Source organism: Oncorhynchus mykiss, chromosome 15, assembly GCF_057628025.1.
Source record: "Oncorhynchus mykiss isolate SJ-2025 chromosome 15, ASM5762802v1, whole genome shotgun sequence".
Taxonomy (NCBI): domain Eukaryota; kingdom Metazoa; phylum Chordata; class Actinopteri; order Salmoniformes; family Salmonidae; genus Oncorhynchus; species Oncorhynchus mykiss.
The window spans coordinates 18081988-18103382 of NC_143036.1; the positions used below are offsets into that span (position 1 = coordinate 18081988).

The 21395-nt window shown below is 40.5% G+C and overlaps 2 protein-coding genes across 18 annotated transcripts in view; one reads left to right on the forward strand and one right to left on the reverse strand.

The window, feature by feature from the left end:
* LOC110490933 (histone-lysine N-methyltransferase 2C) overlaps positions 1 to 6186 on the forward strand; it is a 231504-nt gene extending 225318 nt beyond the window's left edge. For 15 of the 16 annotated variants that reach the window (XM_090199401.1, XM_090199404.1, XM_090199405.1 and 12 more), the window contains 3 exons: positions 4120 to 4193; positions 4315 to 4423; positions 4622 to 6186. In XM_090199401.1, coding sequence (XP_090055527.1) covers positions 4120 to 4193; positions 4315 to 4423; positions 4622 to 4714 — 276 coding nt within the window. In that variant the 3' untranslated portion in view covers positions 4715 to 6186. The remainder of the gene's footprint in view (positions 1 to 4119; positions 4194 to 4314; positions 4424 to 4621) is intronic. The other variant, XM_090199415.1, reaches the window with a different exon arrangement.
* LOC110489717 (polypeptide N-acetylgalactosaminyltransferase 11) overlaps positions 5539 to 21395 on the reverse strand; it is a 56444-nt gene continuing 40587 nt past the window's right edge. The window contains exons 11-12 of one of the 2 annotated variants that reach the window (XM_021562503.3): positions 11082 to 11219; positions 5539 to 10712 (exon numbers count right to left, since the gene is read on the reverse strand). In XM_021562503.3, the coding sequence (XP_021418178.3) occupies positions 10581 to 10712; positions 11082 to 11219 (270 nt within the window). In that variant the 3' untranslated portion in view covers positions 5539 to 10580. The remainder of the gene's footprint in view (positions 10713 to 11081; positions 11220 to 21395) is intronic. The other variant, XM_021562504.3, reaches the window with a different exon arrangement.

Consider the following 21395-nt stretch of genomic DNA (forward strand, 5'->3'; position numbering starts at 1 on the left):
AGATTCAACCACAAAGACCAGGGAGGTTTTCCAATGCCTCGCAAAGGGCACCTATGGGTAGATAAAAAAATATTTACAAAAGCAGACATTGAATGGTGTATCAATACACCCAGTCATTACAAAGATACAGGTGTCTTTAACTCAGTTGACCCCTCAGGGATTTCACCATGAGGCCTATGGAGACGTAACTTCTCATTGCTGAAATCCCATTAACGGGATCGATTTGACAACAGCCAGTGAAAGTGCAGGGCGCCAAATTCAAAACAGAAATCTCATAATTGAAATTCCTCAAACATAAAGTATTATACACCATTTTAAAGATAAACTTGTTGTTAATCCCACCAGTGTCCGATTTCAAAAAGGCTTTACGATGAAAGCATACCATGCGATTATGTAAGGTCAGCACCGAGTCACAAAAAACACAGCCATTTTCCAGCCAAAGAGAGGAGTCACAAAAAGCATAAAGAGATAAAATTAATCACTAACCGTTGATGATCTTCATAGGACTTCATGTTACACAATACATGTTTGTTTTGTTCGATAAAGTTCATATTTATATCCAAAAATCTGAGTTTACATTGGCGCGTTATGTTCTGCCTCCAAAACATCCTGTGATTTTGCAGAGAGCCACAGGAATACTCATCATAAACGTTGATGAAAGATACAACTGTTATGCATAGAATTAAAGATAATGCAACCGCTGTGTCAGATTTCGCAAAAGCACACCATGCGATAATCTGAGTACAGCGCTCAGCCACCATACCGGCCATGTGGAGTCAACAAAAGTCAGAAATAGCATTATAAATTCACTTACCTTTGATGATCTTCATCGGAATGCACTCCCAGGAATCCCAGTTCCACAATAAATGTTAGTTTTGCTCGATAAAGTCCATAATTTATGTCCAAATACCTCCTTTTTGTTCGCGCGTTTAGTCCAGTAATCCAAATGCACAAGGCGCGAGCACTAAGTCCAGACGAAAAGTCAAAAAAGTTATATTACAGTTCGTAGAAACATGTCAAACAATTTATAGAATTCATCTTTAGGATGTTTTTATCATAAATCTTCAATAATGTTTCAACCGAACAATTCCTTTGTCTTTAGAAATGAAAAGGAATAGAGCTCGTGCTCACAGCCGCACGCGTGACTAAACTCAAGGCTTTCTGCTAGACCCCTGATTCAAACAGCTCTTATTCGCTCCCCCTTCACAATAGAAGCCTGAAACAACGCTCTAAAGACTGTTGACATCTAATGGAAGCCTTAGGAGGTGCAATTGGACCAAATTTACACTATATTGGATAGGCAATAATTTGAAAAACTACAAACCTCAGATCTCCCACTTCCTGGTTGGATTTTTCTCAGGTTTTCACCTGCCATATGAGTTCTGTTATACTCAGACATCATCCAAATCTACTAATAATATGCATATCTTAGCTTCTGGGCCTGAGTAGCAAGTAGTTTACTTTGGGCACACTTCATCCGGACGTGAAAATAGCGCCCCCAAGCCATAAGAAGTTAAAAACAGAGTTTAAATGGCTGTGATAGGAGAACACTGTCGTGTCTTTGGCTATGCCGGATTAAGTCATATGACATGCTATTCTATAAAATCCTTTCTCCGTAATGAATATTACCTGATTGAGCTAATCATGTAAATGTAATAAACTAGAGTCGGGGCACCACAAAATAATATTTCTAGAGCTGTTATCTTCCGAATAAACTCTTAAAGACCTCGTAATATTTTACTTCAATAGCAGTCAATATTAATCGTCACCTTAATTCAGTCATCTGAAACTTTTAAATTGTTAGTTATCTGCACGAACCCTGGCTAACAAGTTGAATCAACAATATAAAATTGGGTTTAATTATTTATTTACTAAATACCTAACTAATCACACAGAATTAATCATACCTTGATTACAAATTACATCAAAGAAAAACGTCCCTAGCGGGCGGAACAGATATGACAGGTGGTTACTCAAAAGAAAAGGGGCTGGGTTTGAGTGAAAGAGCGGGACGACTGAGGGACACAGGGAGAAGCTGTGCTATCGTAAATACAGTATCTTATGCATTCTAAATTATCGGCCATTTGGAAAAGGAAAATGCAATAAATATTTACTCTGAGCTGCGCTTCGGTAGGTTGGTGGTAGATGGAAGGCCGTGTTGCCAAACCAAGTCCTTTGTCCTTTGAAGAAAGTCTCTGGTGGTCAATTGGATACGTTGTAACGTCGTTGTGTGATAGACGGGATACTCTGTCTGTTCTTTCCTAGCCTGTGTTTGCAGCTGCTGTTGCTAACTCAACGGCTAGGAGGTATCACTTCTGTAGTGAATAAGAGTTCAAAGTTCAAACCATTCGCAACCAAAGCTCACACTGAGGTTGGCTTAGTTTTGTAGTTGACATGTTAGTCCTTTTAACGCAGAGGCTGCAGATCTCACATACTTGGAACCGGAGGTTACATTTTCGTCAAGGCTTTAAATAGGAAGGGAGAGGAGGGCGTGTTTGAAAAGTTTTATAACCCATGTCTCTTCACAGGGGCGGGCCACTGATTGAGCAGAGCCTTAACCTTATGAAAACCCAAATTACATTTAATCTCTTCACCAATAATTTTATATTCAAACATTTAAATTGAACAAGAATTCCATGTGAATCCAATGTGCAGACTTTCCACTGTAGAGTTTGTCATCTTATCATTGATGAGAATGTCTCAGATGACAACCGAACTGACATCATATTCATTAAGTACCACTGCATATGTTCAATTGGTCGGATTACCAGAATATAGTTAATTTCCCCCCAGAATCACTGTTAACCAAGGGGTTTTCAAATTTCACATCAGTAGGGTAGAGAGGAAAAAGGGGGGGAAGTAGTATTTATGACTGTCATAAACCTACCCCCAGGCCAACGGCATGACAACACTGAGGATGGATCAACATTGTAGTTAGTGCATTCAGACCCCTTGACTTTTTGACTTTTACGTTAGCCTAATTCTAAAATGGATTCGTTTTTTTTCTCCCTCAATCGACACACAATACCCCATAATGGCAAAGCAAAATCAAGTTTAGAAATGTGTTTTTAAAAAAAGAAATATTTACATAAGTATTCAGACCCTTTACTTTGTTGAAGCACCTTTGGCAGTGATTACAGCCACAAGTCTTCTTAGGTATGATGCAAAAAGCTTGGCACACCTTTATTTGGGGAGTATCGCCTATTCTTCTCTGCAGATCCTCTCAAGCTCTCAGATTGGATGGGGAGCGTCGCTGCACAGCTATTTTCAGGTGTCTCTAGAGATGTTAGATTGGGTTCAAGTCCCAGTCCAGGCTCTGGCTGGGCCACTTAGACACTTGTCCCGAAGCCACTCCTGTGTTGTCTTGTCTGTGTGCTTAGGGTCGTTGTCCTGTTGGAAGGTGAACCTTCGCCCAGTCTGAGTGCTCTGGAGCAGGTTTTCATCAAGGATCTCTCTGTGCTTTGCCTCGATCCTGACTAGTCTCCCAGTCCCTGCAGCTGAAAAACATCCCCACAGCATGATGCTGCCACCACCATGCTTCACCATAGGGATGGTGTCAGGTTTCCTCCAGACATGACACTTGGCATTCAGGCCAAAGAGTTCAATCTTGGTTTCATGGTCTGAATCCATTATGTGCCTTTTGGCATGCTCCAAGCGGGCTGTCATGTGCCTTTTACTGGGGAGAGGCTTCTGTCTGGTCACTACCATAAAAGGCCCGATTTGGTAGAGTGCTGTCCTTCTGGAAGGTTCTCCCATCTCCACACAGAAACTCTGTCAGAGTGACCATCGGGCTCTTGGTCAACTCCCTGACCAAGGCCCTTCTCCCCCGATTGCTCAGTTTGGCCAGGCGGCCAGCTCTAGGAAGAGTCTTGGTGGTTCCAAACTTCTTCCATGTAAGAATGATGGAGGCCACTGTGTTCTTGGTGACCTTCAATGCTGCGGACATTGTTTCACTGTCATTATGGGGTGTTGTGTAGATGGGTGAGAGTCAATTTAATCCATCTTGAATTCAGGCTGTAACAAGTCGAGGGGGGTGAATACTTTCTGAAGGCACTGTATCTACAAGACAAGCATGGCAATTTTGTATCTTACATATTTGATTCTATTGCTGTGCTGCAGAACCGTGGAGTCTACATGTTCCGCCTGGACAGTGAGCATGTCGTCGACGCCACCATAACAGGCGGACCAGCAAGGTAGGAGTTTCTACATTCTGAATACATAATTTGACCCCCACTTATGTTACATTTCGATGCTGAGGTCAAGCTATCATTTCACTAGCATTTAGAAAAGTTGTTTACCCTTTATCATCCTCAGATATATCAACCACTCCTGTGCCCCGAACTGCATCACTGAGGCTGTGAGCTTGGAGAGAGGTGTTAAGATCGTCATCAGCTCCTGCCGTAATATCCAGAGAGGAGAGGAGGTAAGATATGTACCTTTCATTAGCAATATTACTTTACATTGGGAGTAGAGATTGGGAATGAATTGCACTGTAGCTACCTCAAACATTAAGCTGACACATGAATAACAATGGTCTCGTCATATCAAGCATAGATATCTTTATCAAAGTTTTGCATGTCAATAGAGCTGGATTGAACTGATTTCTCTCTCTCCCTCTTAGCTGTGTTACGACTACAAATTTGACCTGGAGGACGACCAGCATAAGATCCCTTGCCACTGTGGTGCAGTTAACTGTCGGAAATGGATGAACTAGAACAGAGTTGCGGCAAAAGACGGGCAACAACACTTTAAAATTACACACACGTGCATTCCTTATAGGCTTGTTGGTTGATACGCTATTACTATTTTTTTTTTTATAATCGGGGGGAAAGACTGACCACAGAACTGTTAGAGGAATCAAAAGGCAGAAAGACTATTTTTACAAAGGCAGTGAGCCGAGTCTTTCACTCAGCAAAAAATAGTAGAGATGGATTTTTGTTAATATTATAAAGTGTGAGAGGGAAATGGGTTAGCGGATTGGGGCTGGGGTAGAATTCACCAGTTGACCAGGAGAGTTTTGTGCTGGCCACCGCCTTATTTAGTTAGAGAGGCAGGTCCTCCGGATTAAGAAATATATAGTTACAGAAATGTAGACGCCACTGAACAAGGAATGTACAGAGAGGACTTCCTTAGGGACAAAGCTAAGGGATTATTAACTTGCACTAAAAACAAAAAATAGGTAAATACTTGATTCCATGAGTCAGTTTGTTTTTGATTTATGTAAAATAAGATATTTTTTTCGTATTTATTATCAAATGAAGTTATTTTTTTAAATGAGGAGAAAGAGTCACCGGCAAACTGCAGCCCAGTCTAATCAGAACGTGTTACTATATACAATGTGTAAATATCTGTAAAAAAAAAAGGAAAGACGCAATTAAGTAAATAGTCAGCCAAATGCTACCTAAGCTTCACGGCTGTTTGGATGATTTAGGGTTTTTCTCAACAAAAAAAGTATTTAAGAAGGATATCATTGTGTAAAAGTATTTTTGTTTTATTTAGAATGTAGTTGCGTTGTCTAAAATTATGACCACTTGAAGAATGTTTTCAGTTTCTTTAATTTTACAACAATTTATTTGCATTGACATGCGCAATCTTAAGAATTGCACAGAGCACCAATCAGAGACGGTTACATCCTAAACCTTAGTTAATCAGATTTGAACGTATAATTAGATAACTGAATTTAGGTTGGAAACCACCCACACCATCGGTTGGCTTCTTTAACTGTATCATACGCACAGTAGTCTGATTTACCTCATGCAGTTAATTAACGTCTTTCACTTACCATATGCAGGAGACTCCATTATGCTTTTGACAAAATTTGTTGTTTACATTTCTTTTGAAGAAGAAACGTGCTGGCTAGTTGAGAAAAAAAATTGTATGATTTACTTCTTGACTCAATCACAAAAGTCAATCTGGTACTAGCATTTTTCTGACCAGTATGAAATGAAGTTATTTGTGTGCACAAAAGTCGGTATAAACAGTACATGGCATGTATGTTTTCAAATTGTACATAATTTTCCCTCGTACAATATTCAGACCTCTTAACAGTATGCGTCTTTTCTTTGTCCTGTATAGTAGTATCTAATGTAAGAAAAAAAAATGGAAGGCTTTTTAGAGTATACAGAGTGTGATGGGTTGTGGAATCAGATCATTTACAAAAAATAAAATATTTTACATCTGAAATTGGCTATTTCCTTTATCTCAATTCCGTGCCACGGAAATGGACCAAACTTTAATGTCAAATTAGACAAGGCATGTTCATACTTCAATTAACATTTATTTGGTTGTCTCATTTGCAAGAGAATTACTCAACTGCACAGCGTACATTTAGATAAGAAAAAAACCAAATCATAGCTCACTAGAACAGTGCAGGACAGACGGCTAGTGTGAGCCGAGACTGGGAAATGAAAGACTATCCCTGCATTTCCACTTACCCTATTCAACATGATTTCCATAGACTGCACACAATGTCGATCTCTTGGTCAGTAGAGCTAATGCAGTGTAGCCCAAGGCTCTCCAACCCTAATAATTAGCTGGTTGTAGAGCGGAAGTTAAAACTGGGGTTGGTGCAAAAAAACCTACAGGAGGGTAGCTATCCAGGACCAGGGTTGGAGAGCCCTGGTCTAGCCTATCAACAGTTTGAAAGAAGTATGACAAATACATAACTTAAAACAAAATTCCAGTGATAAATATTTGTACAATAGAAAGTTTCTGCCAAAGAAAATTTTACAAAATTAAATTAAATACTGTATGTCATAGTAATTCAAGTGGAACTGACAGCTTTGTAACATGAAATCTGTTCGCATACACCCCCAGGAAGATTATTTTGTTTTACATTTTCATAAAAGTTTGGGAATGACGTATAGTAAGGCATTTGTGAAAATTCTATAGCAATATAGAGTGGGAAACAGCTGTGCTTTTAGAGAGTTAGACACTAGAGTAAATAAAACAATCTGTCTTGTCCAGGACCAGAGTCTCCGCAGACAGGTGCGCCGTAGGCTTATATGCAATTAAGCCGTTTGCCACATGGGCCTGGCATAATTCACTTTGAACTGGACTGTGTTTACAGGCAGTAGTAACAGCGTGACTTTAGAATGCATTCGCCAAAAGCCATAAAATACACTTGAATCAATTTCTGAAAATATGTACAGTGCCTTTGGAAAGTATTCAGACCCCTTGTCTTTTTCATGTTACAGCCTTATTCTAAAATCACATTTACATAAGTATTCAGACCCTTTACTCAGTACTTTGTTAAAGCAGCGATTACAGCGGAGTCTTCTTGGGTATGATGCTACAAGCTTGGCATACATGCATTTCTCCCATTCTTCCCAGCAGATCCTCTCAAGCTCTGTCAGGTTGGATGGGGAGTGTTGCTGCGGTTCAAGGCTGGGCCACTCAAGGACATTGAGTCTCCCAGTCCCTGCCGCTGAAAAACATCCCCACAGCATGATGCTGCCAGGTTTCCTCCAGATGTGACGCTTGGCATTCAGGCCAATGGTTTCATTAGACCAGAGAATCTTGTTTCTCTAGGTGCCTTTTGGCAAACTCCAAGAGGGCTGTCGTGTGCCTTTTACTGAGGAGTGGTTTCCGTCTGGTCACTACCATAAAGGCCTGATTAGTAGAGTGCTGCAGAGATGGTTGTCCACCTGGAAGGTTCTCCCATCTCCACAGAGGAACTCTTGTCAAAGTGACCATCGGGTTCTTGGTCACCTGTCTTGTCCTATGTTGCTCTGCGTGTGCTCACTGCTTATCGATTGTCTGTATTGTAATTGTTTTTAATAACCTGCCCAGGGACTGCGGTTGAAAATTAGCCGGCTGGCTAAAACCGGCACTTTTACTGAAACGTTGATTAATGCGCACTGTCCCTGTAAACATTTTACTCAAACCAAGGCCGTTTTCCTAGAGCTGGCCGCTCGGCCAGAGTTTTGGTGGTTCCAAACTTGTTCCATTTAAAAAATAATGGAGGCCACTGTGTTCTTGGGACCTTCAATGCTGCAGACATTTTTGGGTACCCTTCCCCAGATCTGTGCCTTGACACAATCAATTTAATTTACCACAATTAAGTTGTAGAAACAGGATGCACCTGAGCTCAATTTCGAGTCTCATAGCGAAGGGTCTGAATACTTATGCAAATAAGGTTGTTTTTAATAAATATGCAAAAATGTCAACTCGCTTTGGGGTAGTGTGTGTAGATTGTTCAGATTAAGGCTGTAGTGTAACAGAATGTGGGAGAAGTCAAGGGGTCTGAATACTTTCCGAAGGCACTAAAATACCATGGGAGTCCTGTTACATTTGGGAACTTCACAGTCCTATTGATCAAACAATAATGAAAAGGTAGGCTCTCTCTCACTCAGTTATGCACATTAACAAGGGGTGTGTTTGAGTGCGACGAGGAGTAGGGTTGATCCGAAGCTTCTGACCTCACAACGGCACCCAAGCTAACTGGCTAAAGTTGGCTAGCTTCCAGACACCACTCTGACAATTTACTCGCCCTAGCAGAGTAAATTGCTGTTTTCGTGTTGCTGACTTTTTTTACTGACTGCTCATTCATAAATTCCTCAGTGTTCTGCGCTATGGCACACTCAGACAAGAGTAGATAGCCAGAGCGAATTTACGAACGCAAGAGATCTGCTAACTGGAGCCGTTCAAGCGATTTACATTTCATGCTTGCTTACCAAATGACACCTGCATCCCTAGCCACAAAGAAACGATGAGGAGAAAAAGGTCACGAAAAAAATTCTAGCCCAATGACTTCTCAAAACCCTTTTTTCAGCAAGAGAGAAGTTGTCATATCTATAGAATAAACCATTTTTCCATAATGTTATTGAGCCAATTAGGAAGGAATATCATAGTAAATTGTAATGATGTTAAAACTAATTTTGTATGTGGCAAGAGAAGAATTTGCCCTTAAACTTGCCAGAATTTATCAATTTAACTCGTTTGACAGCTGGGATTAAGCAATAAGGCACAAGGGGGTATGGTATATGGCCAATATACTAGGGCTAAGGGCTGTTCTTATGCAAGACGCAACGCGGAGCCGCTATATACCCACCAATGTTTTGTCTTACCCGTGGTATATGGTCTGATATACCACGTTTCTAATTGTAATTATAAACTGGGTGGTTTGAGCCCTGAATTCTGATTGGCTGAAAGCCATGGTATATCAGATTGAATACCACGAGTATGACATAACATTTATTTTTACTGTTATAATTACGTTGATAACCAGTTTATAATACCAATAAGGCTCCACTGGGGTTTGTGATATATTCCACGGCTGTGTCCAGGCACTCCAACAGAAGCAAATGTATAATTCTCAACATTTAGCTTGTCAATTTCATTGAGAACTTTCCCCCATAAAAATAACCACGTGAGGGAGTTCCATCATTTCCACCCGGGCAGCCTCGGAGACCCAAGAACTGAGCATGCATAAAGCACTTTGCTTGATACCGTTGTCTTTAAGCAGTCAACATTGGAATGCAGTTTAAACCACCTCGGAGTGAATATATGTAATGTGCTCTAGTGCGGCCAGTCTTTTTCCAGTGCATTAATGTTTTATGGAAAAAGGTGTTGCCACAACGAGTGCACATGCTGCTCGCTCTCCTCTTGCTCATGTGACTCAGCACACACACTCCTCTGGTCCTCCCCACCACTCACTCAGCAGCAGCCTGCCTCACTGCCTGAGTCAGCAGCAGGTCTCAGCAAAAAAATATTTAAGAGAAAAGCCATGGCAGCCGCAGTGCAACTTAGCCCAAAAAACTGCAAACATAGCAACAATGGGTCACTCCTCCAATGGCATGACATCTTCCCAATGTTGGGCTCTGTGTTTTTAGCTTGCTAAATAAATAGATACGCTAGCTTATTAGCCATGGTATGACTGACTTATTCATTGCCATTGCTAGGTTGATTGTATTGAGTCATTGAAACTTAAACAGTGCATCCTGATTGGGTGGATGCAGTAAACTATAGTGTAGCAGGCCAGCTGTGATTTGCAATATTTCTGGTATTGGTGAATTACATCCAGCTATTCTGCCAACAATGGCTTACTGTACGTCAAGGAATTTGTCATGATTGTGTGTTTCATATCTGAAAAGTAGTTAAAACGCTGCCAATTCCACTTTAATAACAGATTGTAATAAGTACAGAATAAAATTACTCTAAAACCAGGGTCCTAATACTGGTAGTCCACAGTTCTTAGTAAACACTTTTGGGGGACTTACGCAATACTATTTGGATAAAATTCATTTAAACATGATTGTACTTTTTTTTTTTAAATCACTTGCATGACACATTCTAAAACATAGGACAAGGAATTGTTCTCAGGGAATAATGGAGTACTAATTTCCAAGAGGGGAAGTCATACAAATGCGGTTGGGACTACAGTGTACTTACTCTGTGCACTTCAGGGAGGCTGGAACCAGTTCTGAAGACAAACAGCATTCATTCTCCAAGTCTTCAAGAACACAGTCTGTATAATTAGTTCCATCCCTCTTTCCTTGTCACAGCAGCAGCGTGCAGTGTTCTCCATCCAGAGGGGGGCAGTCAATGTCTGGAACGTTACTAGTCGTGGGGTATCAACATCAGCCCTCCAACTGCCATTGCTGGGACTGAGAGCCATCACAGATCGCCATGGCAACGTATCCCTTGGGGCTGATTGTGTCGACCACGGCCAGGCATTGACCCACTGAGACTTGATATAGCCGGTTGCTCTTCTGGAGATGGTTGGAGGAAGACGGGGCCATGTGTTACATAGAGAATGCAGGGAGAGGAGAGCCATTGGAGACTTTATATAAGCATTTTCTACTGATGCTAATAAAAAAGGTTAGTGCAGTAGCCCAAAGCCAACTGGCGGTGGTCGAGTAGAAGTTGCCATCATCATGATGCCCCGTGGTACCAGCCAATATATAAACCACAGTAATACTGTAGTATTGGTAGCAATCATTACTATATACTGTAGTATTGTCCTGCTGTAGTATTGGTAGCAGTCATTACTATAGTCTTATCTGCCTATACAGATATGGGGGACAATTTGATTCAGCAACAGTGTGGTTGAGTGAGGGCAGGGGGTCTAGTTAACTCACCCCCAGGGTCCACTGCTGGGAGCCTCCTGAGCCGTGACACTTCATGAGACGGGGCGGGTCAGACGAGCGGATTTCGGACATGTCCAGACACAGCAGGCCAGTCAGGATCAACTCGTGCTCCTCATCATAGGCCCACTCCTAAAGAAGGAAGGGAGGGACAGAAAGTGGGTGAGTGAGAAAAAGGCTGATGGATTATATAGTGTACAGTTACAATTCTATACAGCGCCTAAAGAAAGTATTCACCCACCTTGACTTTCCACATTTTGTTGCGTTACAGCCCAAATTTAGATTGTGTAGGCCAGTGACACACACACACACACACTATCCCATAATGTCAACGTGGAATTATATTTTTCAAAATGTTAACCAAAACTATTCAACCCCTTTGTCATGGCAAGCCTAAATAAGTTCAGGAGTAAACATTTGATTAACAAGTTGCATGGACTCACTGTGTGCAATAATAGTGTTGAACATAATTTTTTAATGATTACCTCATTTGTGTACCCCACCCATACAATTATCTGTAAAGTCCCTCAGTGAATTTCAACCACAAAGACCAGGGAGGTTTTCCAATGCCTTGCAAAGAAGGGTGCCTATACATTTAAAATAAAAAAATCTACTCCATATTTTCAAGCATAGGCAAAATCCTAGAGGAAAACCTGGATCAGTCTGCTTTCAACCAGACACTGGGAGATTAATTCACCTTTCACAGAAGGACAATAACCTTCAACTGTAGATTTGGCCTTGTGTTTAAGTCAGAAGTTTACATACACTTAGGTTGTAGTCATTAAAACTCGTTTTTCAACCACTCCACAAATTTCTTGTTGGCAAGTCGGTTAGGACATTACTTTGTACTTTGTGACAAGTAATTTTTCCAACAATTGTTTACAGACAGATTATTTATCTTCTAAATCACAATTCCAGTGGGTCACAAGTTCACATACACTAAGTTGACTGTGCCTTTAAACAGCTTGTAAAATTCCAGAAAATGATGTCATGGCTTCAGAAGCTTCTGATAGGCTAATTGACATCATTTGAGTCGATTGGAGGTGTACCTGTTGATGTATTTCAAGGCCTACCTTCAAACTCAGTGCCTCTTGCTTGACATCATGGGAAAATGAAAAGAAATCACCCAACACCTCAGAAAGAAAATGGTAGAACTCCACAAGTCTGGTTCATCCTTGGGAGCAATTTCCAAACGCCTGAAGGTACCACATTCAACTGTACAAACAATAGTACGCAATTATAAACACCATGGGACCACGCAGCCGTCATACCGCTCAGGAAGGAGACGCGTTCTGTCTCCTAGAGATGAACGTACTTTGATCCCAGAACAACAGCAAAGGACATTGTGAAGATGCTGGAGGAAACAGATACAAAAGTATCTATATCCACAGGAAAACAAGTCCTATATCGATGGAACCTAAAAGGCTGCTCAGCAAGGAAGGCGGCACTGCTCCAAAACCGCCATAACAAAAAGCCAGACTACGGTTTGCAACTGCACATGGGGACAAAGATCATACTTTTTGGAGAAATCTCCTCTGGTCTGATGAAACAAAAATAGAACCGTTTGGCCATAATGACCATCGTTATGTTTGGAGAAAAAAGGGGGAGGCTTGCAAGCCGAAGAACACCATCCCAACTGTGAAGCACGGGAGTGGCAGCATCATGTTGTGGGGGTGCTTTGCTGCAGGAGAGACTGGTGCACTTCACAAAATAGATGGCATCGTGAGGAAGAAAAATTTAAGCAACATCAAGACATCAGTCAGGAAGTTAAAGCTTGGTCGCAAATGGACAATGACCCCAAGCATACTTCCAAAGTTGTGGCAAAATGGCTTAAGGACAACAAAGTCAAGGTATTGGCGTGACGATCAAAGCCCAGACCTCATCCTATAGAAAATGTGTGGGCAGAACTGAAAAGGCGTGTGTGAGCAAGGAGGACTACAAACATGACTCAGTTACACCAGCTCTGTTAATGGGGGAATGGGCCTAAATTCACACAACTTATTGTGGAAGGCTACCCGAAAGGTTTGACCCAAGTTAAACAATTTAAAAAAGGCCACTGGGAATGTGATGAAAGAAATCATTCTCTCTACTATTATTCAGACATTTCACATTCTTAAAATTAAGTGGTGATCCTAACTGACCTAAGACAGGGAATCTTTACTAGGACAAAATGTCAGGAATTGTGAAAAACTGAGTTTAAAATGTATTTGGCGTAGGTGTATGTAAACTTCCGACTACCAAGAAGAGCTGTTCCTGAGTGGCTGAATTACAGTTTTGACTGATCTGTATGAAAATCTATGGGAAAACCTGCAAATGGCTGTCTAACGATGATCAACTTGACAGAGATTGAAGAATTTAAAATAGAATGTGCACATATTGTACATTGCAGGTTTACCCAGATAGACTCCACTGTTATCACTGCCAAAAGTGCTTCTACATAAACTCAGCAAAAAAATAAAATGTCATCTCACTACCAACTGTTTATTTTCAGCAAACTTAACGTGTGAACATAATTCAACAGACAAACTCAACAAGTTCCACAGACAAGTGACTAACAGAAATGGACTGTGTCCCTGAAAAAAAGGGGGAGGTCAAAAGTAAGTCAGTATCTGTTGTGGCCACCACCTGCATTAAGTACTGCACCAGATTTGCCAGTTCTTGCTGTGAGATGTTACCCCACTCCTCCACCAAGGCACCTGCAAGTTCCCGGACATTTCTGGGGGGAATGGTCCTAGCCCTAGCCCTCACCCTCCGATCCAACAGGTACCAGACGTGCTCAATGGGATTGAGATCCGGGCTCTTCGCTGGCCATGGCAGAACACTGACATTCCTGTCTTGCAGGAAATCACGCACAGAACGAGCAGTATGGCTGGTGGCATTGTCATGCTGCAGAGGTACCAAATGAGGGAGGAGGATGTCGTTCCTGTAACGCACAACGCTGAGATTGCCTGCAATGACGGTATGACGGACCCTCCACCTCCAAATCACAGGCCTCGTTGTAACGCTCATTCCTTCAACGATAAACACGAATCCGACAATCACCCCTGGTGAGACAAAACCACGACTTGTCAGTGAAGAGCACTTTTTGCCAGTCCTGTCTGGCCCAGCGACGGTGGGTTTGTGCCCATAGGCGACGTTGTTGCCGGTGATGTCTGGTGAGAAGCTGCCTTACAACAGGCCTACAAGTCCTCAGTCCAGCCTCTCTCAGCCTATTGCGGACAGTCTGAGCACTGATGGAGGGATTGTGCATTCCTGGTGTAACTCGGGCAGTTGTTGTTGCCATCCTGTACTTGTCCCGCAGGTTTGATGTTCGGGTGCGCCGATCCTGTGCAGGTGTTTTTTTTCTTTATTACAAAACACAAGGAAGGGGTAACATTAAAGTATTAGAACATGAAGGACAAACAATACAGCATCAAGACACTATCAAACATGTATCAGTCTTTCCGCAACAGAGCAATCCTTGTGTGAGGGTGCGTGATAGTGATATCAAATATGTCAAGTTTCCTTTTTCATGATCACAACCTTGTGAAACCCAAACCCTCTAAGATCCCACCCACAGTTCCCCAACAGCTGTCCCTCAACCATTTGAGACCCTTCCTACAGTCTCCCCCCCCCCCCAGAATAAAAAAATTCACAGTTAATTCCATTCCCCACCCCCAAGAACCCCCCAATGCACCAACAACCAAGAGAATGAACTAATGAGAAAAAAGGAAAAGACAGAAAACAACAATAAATAATACATTTAAAACAAAGGACAACTGAAATCATGACAGCAATGCCTACTTTATGTTTGTGTGCATGTCTGGCACTATTACATGAATGTGTGTGTTCTTGTATGTGTTTATATGCATGTGTACAAACACCTGCACGGCATCAGCCTCAGGCAAACCGGCATTAGTTGTAAAAACACTGCCACTTAGTGTCATTCAAATGTACTTTTTTTCCCTTTATCTTTTGACCATCATTCTCTCTCTCACACAGCAACTCCCCTCCCACATACCAACCCTCAGCCCATCCCATCCAACTCTGCTGGCCACCCACTGTGTTTCTACGCAACACGTAACTTTCAACTATGCTGTGATGTTTAACATACAATTTCAATCTATCTAATCGAATAGAATCTACAGATTGCGTGTTTTAGATAAATACTTTTACTAAGAGTATTAATAATTGACTTACCCAGTCTGTCCAGATCTCCTACAGTACTATTTCTAGGGTAAATTGTAGATCAATGCTATGCATTTTCAGCCATTCCTGAACCTGAGACCAGAAACAGGCTACCTGAGGGCAATACCAAAATATATGGTCTATTGATTCTGTATCCTCACAACAAAATCTGCAGAGCTTCGATGATTTTATGCCCCAAGAATTCTATATAATAATTTTAGCTGAAAAGCACGAAGTCTTGCGTTGTTTTATATATCAACTCATACACCCTGTACCATGGAATCGGTACATCAAAAATCTCTTCCGAACTATTTTGCAATCTGTATGGCACAGTTGTCAACATTCTGGTCCTCAAATGAAACTGGTATACTTTCCTATTTATGCTATTTTTATTCCTCCGCCAGTTTTGATCCTTTATATTGGGCAGACAGACCAGTTCCCTACCTCCTCCCGCTGCCATCCGCCTCCTCCATTTTTGGGGCAATGCTGTAATCAATTTGTTGTACTCTTGGATTGAGCAGACCTTCCCGTACAATTCTGATAAGGACATAACTCTACCATTACCATTTAAGAACAAAATACCCTTTTCAAACATCTTTCCCATAAATACAGGTATTTTATCAACAAGCACATTTGAGTTCAGCCATAATATTTGTTCCATCTTTTCAGGGGGATGAAATTGAAATTGTAGCCAACTCTGCAATGCTTGTTTGAAAAAGACAGATACTTTGAAAAAAAGTTTAATTTTTTGATTAATTGAAAATGAGACATGGCAACCTGCACAAAGGCAAAAAAGGCCATTTTTAAACAATGGATGAGCTTTTCTTAATCTACTTGAGAACCAATTAGGGTTCAAATAAAACTTTTGAATGAGTGAAGCTTTGAGGTTTAGGGCTTTTATATTTAATAATCTCAACCCACCCAATTCATAATATGGATAGGCACGTTTTATTTTGTCTGGTTTAGCATCCCAGAGAAAGCAAAATATTTTTTCTCATATGATTTGAAAAACGAATCATCAGGAGTAGGCAGCGCCATAAGTAAGTGAGTAAACTGAGATATGACTAAGGAGTTAATCAGGCCAATTTTCCATAAATAGACTGGTATTTACCTCTCCATGGTTGCAGGAGCTTGTCTATTTTTACAAGTTTTCTATTGAAATTCATTGTGGAGATCTAATTTATATATTTTGTGATATGAATACCGAGTATGTCTACTTCACCATCAGCCCATTTTATAGGTAAACTGCAAGGTAATGTAAAAGTTGTATTCTTTAAGGATCCAATACGTAATATTGCACACTTATCATAATTAGGTTTAGTCCAGAGAGTACAGGAAAGTTATCTAGATCTTTAATGAGACATTGCAGGGATCTAGCTTGCGGACTTAACCTAAAACTTGAGTCATCAGCATACATGGACACCTTTGTTTTTAAGCCTTGGATTTCTAATCCTCTAATGTTGTTATTGGATCTGATTTAATTGTAATTATCTGCTGAAATTTTTGCAACCCCTATTACTAGCATTTTCAACTGCTACAGACCTATATCTATCCTACCCTGTCTCTCTAAGGTCTTCGAAAGCCAAGTTAAACAGATTACCGACCATTTAGAATCACATCGTACCTTCTCCGCTATGCAATCTGGTTTCAGAGCTGGTCATGGGTGCACCTCAGCCACGCTCAAGGTCCTAAACGACATCAGAACCGCCATCGATAAAAGACATTACTGTGCAGCTGTATTCATGGACCTGGCCAAGGCTTTCGACTCTGTCAATCACCACATTCTTATTGGCAGACTCGACAGCCTTGGTTTCTCAAATGATTTCCTCGCCTGGTTTACCAACTACTTCTCTGATAGAGTTCAGTGTGTCAAATCGGAGGGCCTGTTGTCCGGACCTCTGGCAGTCTCTATGGGGGTGCCACAGGGTTCAATCCTCGAGCCGACTCTTTTCTCTGTATACATCAATGATGTTGCTCTTGCTGCTGGTGATTCTCTGACAGACGACAGCATTCTGTATACTTCTGGCCCCTCTTTGCACACTGTGTTAACTAACCTCCAAACGAGCTTCAATGCCATACAACTCTCCTTCCGTGGCCTCCAACTGCTCTTTAAACGCAAGTAAAACTAAATGCATGCTATTTAACCGATCATTGCCCGCACCTTCTCGCCCGTCCAGCATCACTACTCTGGACGGCTCTGACTTAGAATACGTGGACAACTACAAATACCTACATACCCTCGTAAAACTGACCATCCTACCGATCCTCTACTTCGGTGATGTCATCTATAAAATAGCCTCCAACACTCTACTCAACAAATTGGATGCAGTCTATCACAGTCCCATTCGTTTTGTCACCAAAGCCCCATACACTACCCACCACTGCGACCTGTACGCTTTCGTTGGTTGGCACTCGCTTCATACTCGTCGCCAAACCCACTGGCTACAGGTTATCTACAAGTCTCTGCTAGGTAAAGCACCGCCTTATCTCAGCTCACTGGTCACCATAGCAGCACCCACTCATACCTGCTGGAGCGCATGCTACATCTCATTGGTCACCCCAAAGCCAATTCCTCCTTTGGTCGTCTTTCCTTCCAGTTCTCTGCTGCCAATGACTGGAACGAACTTCAAAAAGCTCTGAAGCTGGAGACTCAGCTCTCCCTCACTAACTTTAATTAAGCACCAGTTGTCAGAGCAGCTCACAGATCACTGCACCTGTAAACAGCCCATCCAACTACCTCATCCCCATACTATATTTATTTATTTATCTATCTATCTTGCTCCTTTTCACCCCAGTATCTCTACTTGCATATTCATCTTCTGCACATCTACCATTCCAGTGTTGAATTGCTATATTGTAATTACTTCACCACCATGGCCTATTTATTGCCTTAACTCCCTTATCTTACTTCATTTGCACTCACTGTATAGACTTTTATATATAGACTTTTTTCTTTTGTTCTACTGTATTATTGACTGTGTGTTTTGTTTATTCCATGTGTAACTCTGTGTTGTTGTATGTGTTGAATTGCTATGCTTTATCTTGGCCAGGTCACAGTTGCAAATGAGAACTTGTTCTCAACTAGCCTACCTGGTTAAATAAAAGGTGAAATAAAAAAAAATAGCTAGCATTTCGATGGCCATAACGAATAGATATGGTGACAGCGGAAACACTTGTTTAACTCCTCTTGACAATTCAAAACTCTCTGTAGAGAGTAGCCGTTATTTACTACTTTACACTTGGGGTTGCTATACATTATTTTTACCCATTTTATGAGAGAATTGCCGAAATTGAGAAAAAAAAAAACAGGCATTTATAAATTAAATCCAGTCTTATTTTATCAAATGCCTTTTCAAAATCCGCTATAAAATACCATTCCTGGCTTCTTACATGTTTCATGATGTTCTATTATTTCTAGTAGTTGTTGTATATTATCTCTAATGTATCGTCCATGTAAAAAAACCTGTCTCACGAGGATGAACAATACCTGGTAAAACCCTTTTAATTCTGAGTACTATGCATTTTGCTAGTATTTTTGCATCACAACATTGAAGTGTAAGGGGCCTCCAGTTTTTTAGAGAGACCGGGTCTTGTTTTAATATGAGAAAAATCAGACCTTCCTGCTGAGTACCTGACAGACTACCATTTCTATAGGAGTAGTTAAACAATGTAACAATGGAGCTTTTAGTATATCAAAAAATACTTGATCTACCGGTATGCCATCAAGCCCTGGGGTTTTTCCAGACTGAAAGGATTAAATAGCCTGAAAAAGTTCCTCTAATTTGGCCTTCGCACTGATCTTTATGTACATTTGTTAATTTTCCATCTTATATTATTTGGAAAGAATTCCTTACCGTAATCTTCATTCAGTGGGAAAGGATGAGACGGAAAAGAGAATATCCGTCTAAAATAATTAGCTTCCTCTTTTAAAATATAATTCGGAGAATCCTAGATGACTCAGTCTTCAGAAACGAGTTTCTGCGGAATAATTTTGTGCATTTTTCTCCATATTCCATCCAGTTTGATTTATTTTTGTAATAGATTACATTAGATCGTTCTTGAATAAGTTCCTCAAGTTATTTTTGTTTTTCCTCTAGCTTATTTTGTATCTCTGTGGTATTGTTTTATTTCTATCTACCTGTACTATTAGTTCATGGATTTCCCTTGTTAGTCTTGTTTCTTTAGCCAGAAACAGCTTTTTTATTATTGATGAATATTGAATTGAATGACCCCTGAAGGTACATTTAAAGGTATCCCAAACAATAAAGGGATTTGCTGAACCTTTATTATACTGGAAAAATTCAGTTAACTTCTTTAGTCTTAGATAAAAATAAGTTGTCCTCCAGTAAACTTTGATTCAATTTCCAATATCCCCGTCCACGTGGAACATCTATAAAAGTTATGTGAATGCCAATTAGATGATGATCCGATCGCATTCTGTCTCCTATTAAAACTTTAACCTTTAATGCAAGAGAGAGAGAGAGAGAGAGAGACAAGAAAGTAGTCAAGACGACTAGCTTGATTAAGTGTCCTCCATGTATATCTCACTAGGTCGGGGTTTTTTAGTCTCCAAATATCCACAATATTTGTGATTTCCTTAAGGGCACAGTGATGATAGTTTGTATAGTGATTACCTTTACGGTCCATCGAGGTACTTAACACTGTGTTATAGTCTCCTAACATAATGATTAGATCATTTGTTGCCTGTAAGTTCAATAAATTGGTATAAATGTTTGAGGAAGTGTGGATCATCCTGATTTGGACAATATAGATTAATGAGCCAAATCTTTTTTTCGACCACTTTCATATTCAATAGAATCCACCTTCCTTTCGAATCATTCCTGATTATTTGCACATTTAGATCGAAATTTTTGTTAATTAATATCAATCACACCCTTTGAGTTCCTTTGTCCATGTCAGAAAATTATTTCACCACCCGATTCCTTTTTCCACGCAATTTCATCTAAGGATGTAGAGTGAGTTTCCTGTGAACAGTATATATTAATTTTCTTTTAGCCATGTAAAGACTGATCTTTTTTTATAATCTGCCAAACCGTTGCAATTATAACTAGCTAAACTTATTTCACCCCTTACCATAAGTAGATACTATTCTCAGCCTAAATTGACCATAATTAGTGCTTGTGTAAAGTTACTGCCATCAGAGGTATTATAAATGTCTGATATTTAGAATTCAAGAAATAGGTTCTAGCAATATTTTTTTTATTCCCTTGCCTGTTCGCCAATGCCACAGATGTTAGACAAATTGTGTGATATTGGATATGATGTCTGTATAAGAGTAAGGCTATAATGTGTGATGTCCAAATAAATAATAACTCTGCCAATTTGCATATTTGAGTGTCTGTGTGTAACATGTAGTGCGTATAGCTGTAATATTCATAATTGTGATCCATATCGTATTACCATTAACATAATTGAAAAACACATTCCAAAATTTCCATAGCAATTGATGTTTCACATGATCATGAAAGAGACCTTGCATTATTCTAGACTGCTTCACTACAGTACAAATGTATTCCGTACAATATGTTATTATGCCCCTATTTTGATATCTTCTCCTTGCTTGTTGCAAACATATATATAAACTTGTAGACAAATACATAAAAAAGAGAAACACATTAAATTATAAAACAGTTGGACAATAGCGAGAGAGAGAGAAAAGAGCGAGATCAGGTGTGTATGTGTAAGCAAGCATGTAGTTGAGTACGTGTGTGTGTTCATATCCACTTCATAATGTTCACATATTTTAAACAGTTCCCATACCTTTTTTTCGTAACCTGTACAGGTCCCTGTAGAATTTAGTACAGCCACAGTGTTATGGAGCCATCTCGGAATAGCTGTCCATCTATAAAGAGTTGGTCCACAATAATAAAGGCACGCCTACCATCCATCCTTTGTTGTCTTTGTACCGGATACAGTCTCTTACGAAGTTCGTTTATCTCCTTTGGAAATTGGTCATTGAGACCGAATTTGGTCCCTTCCTCTGCTTTTGATCAGCTCCTTTTGTTGGTAGTGTTCAAATTTTGCGATGATCGGTCGGGGACCCTTGGTCTTGTCGCTCCAAGCCTGTGTACTCGGTGGAAAGCCACCTTGTTTAGTCTCTATAGGAAGCTTCAATGCGGA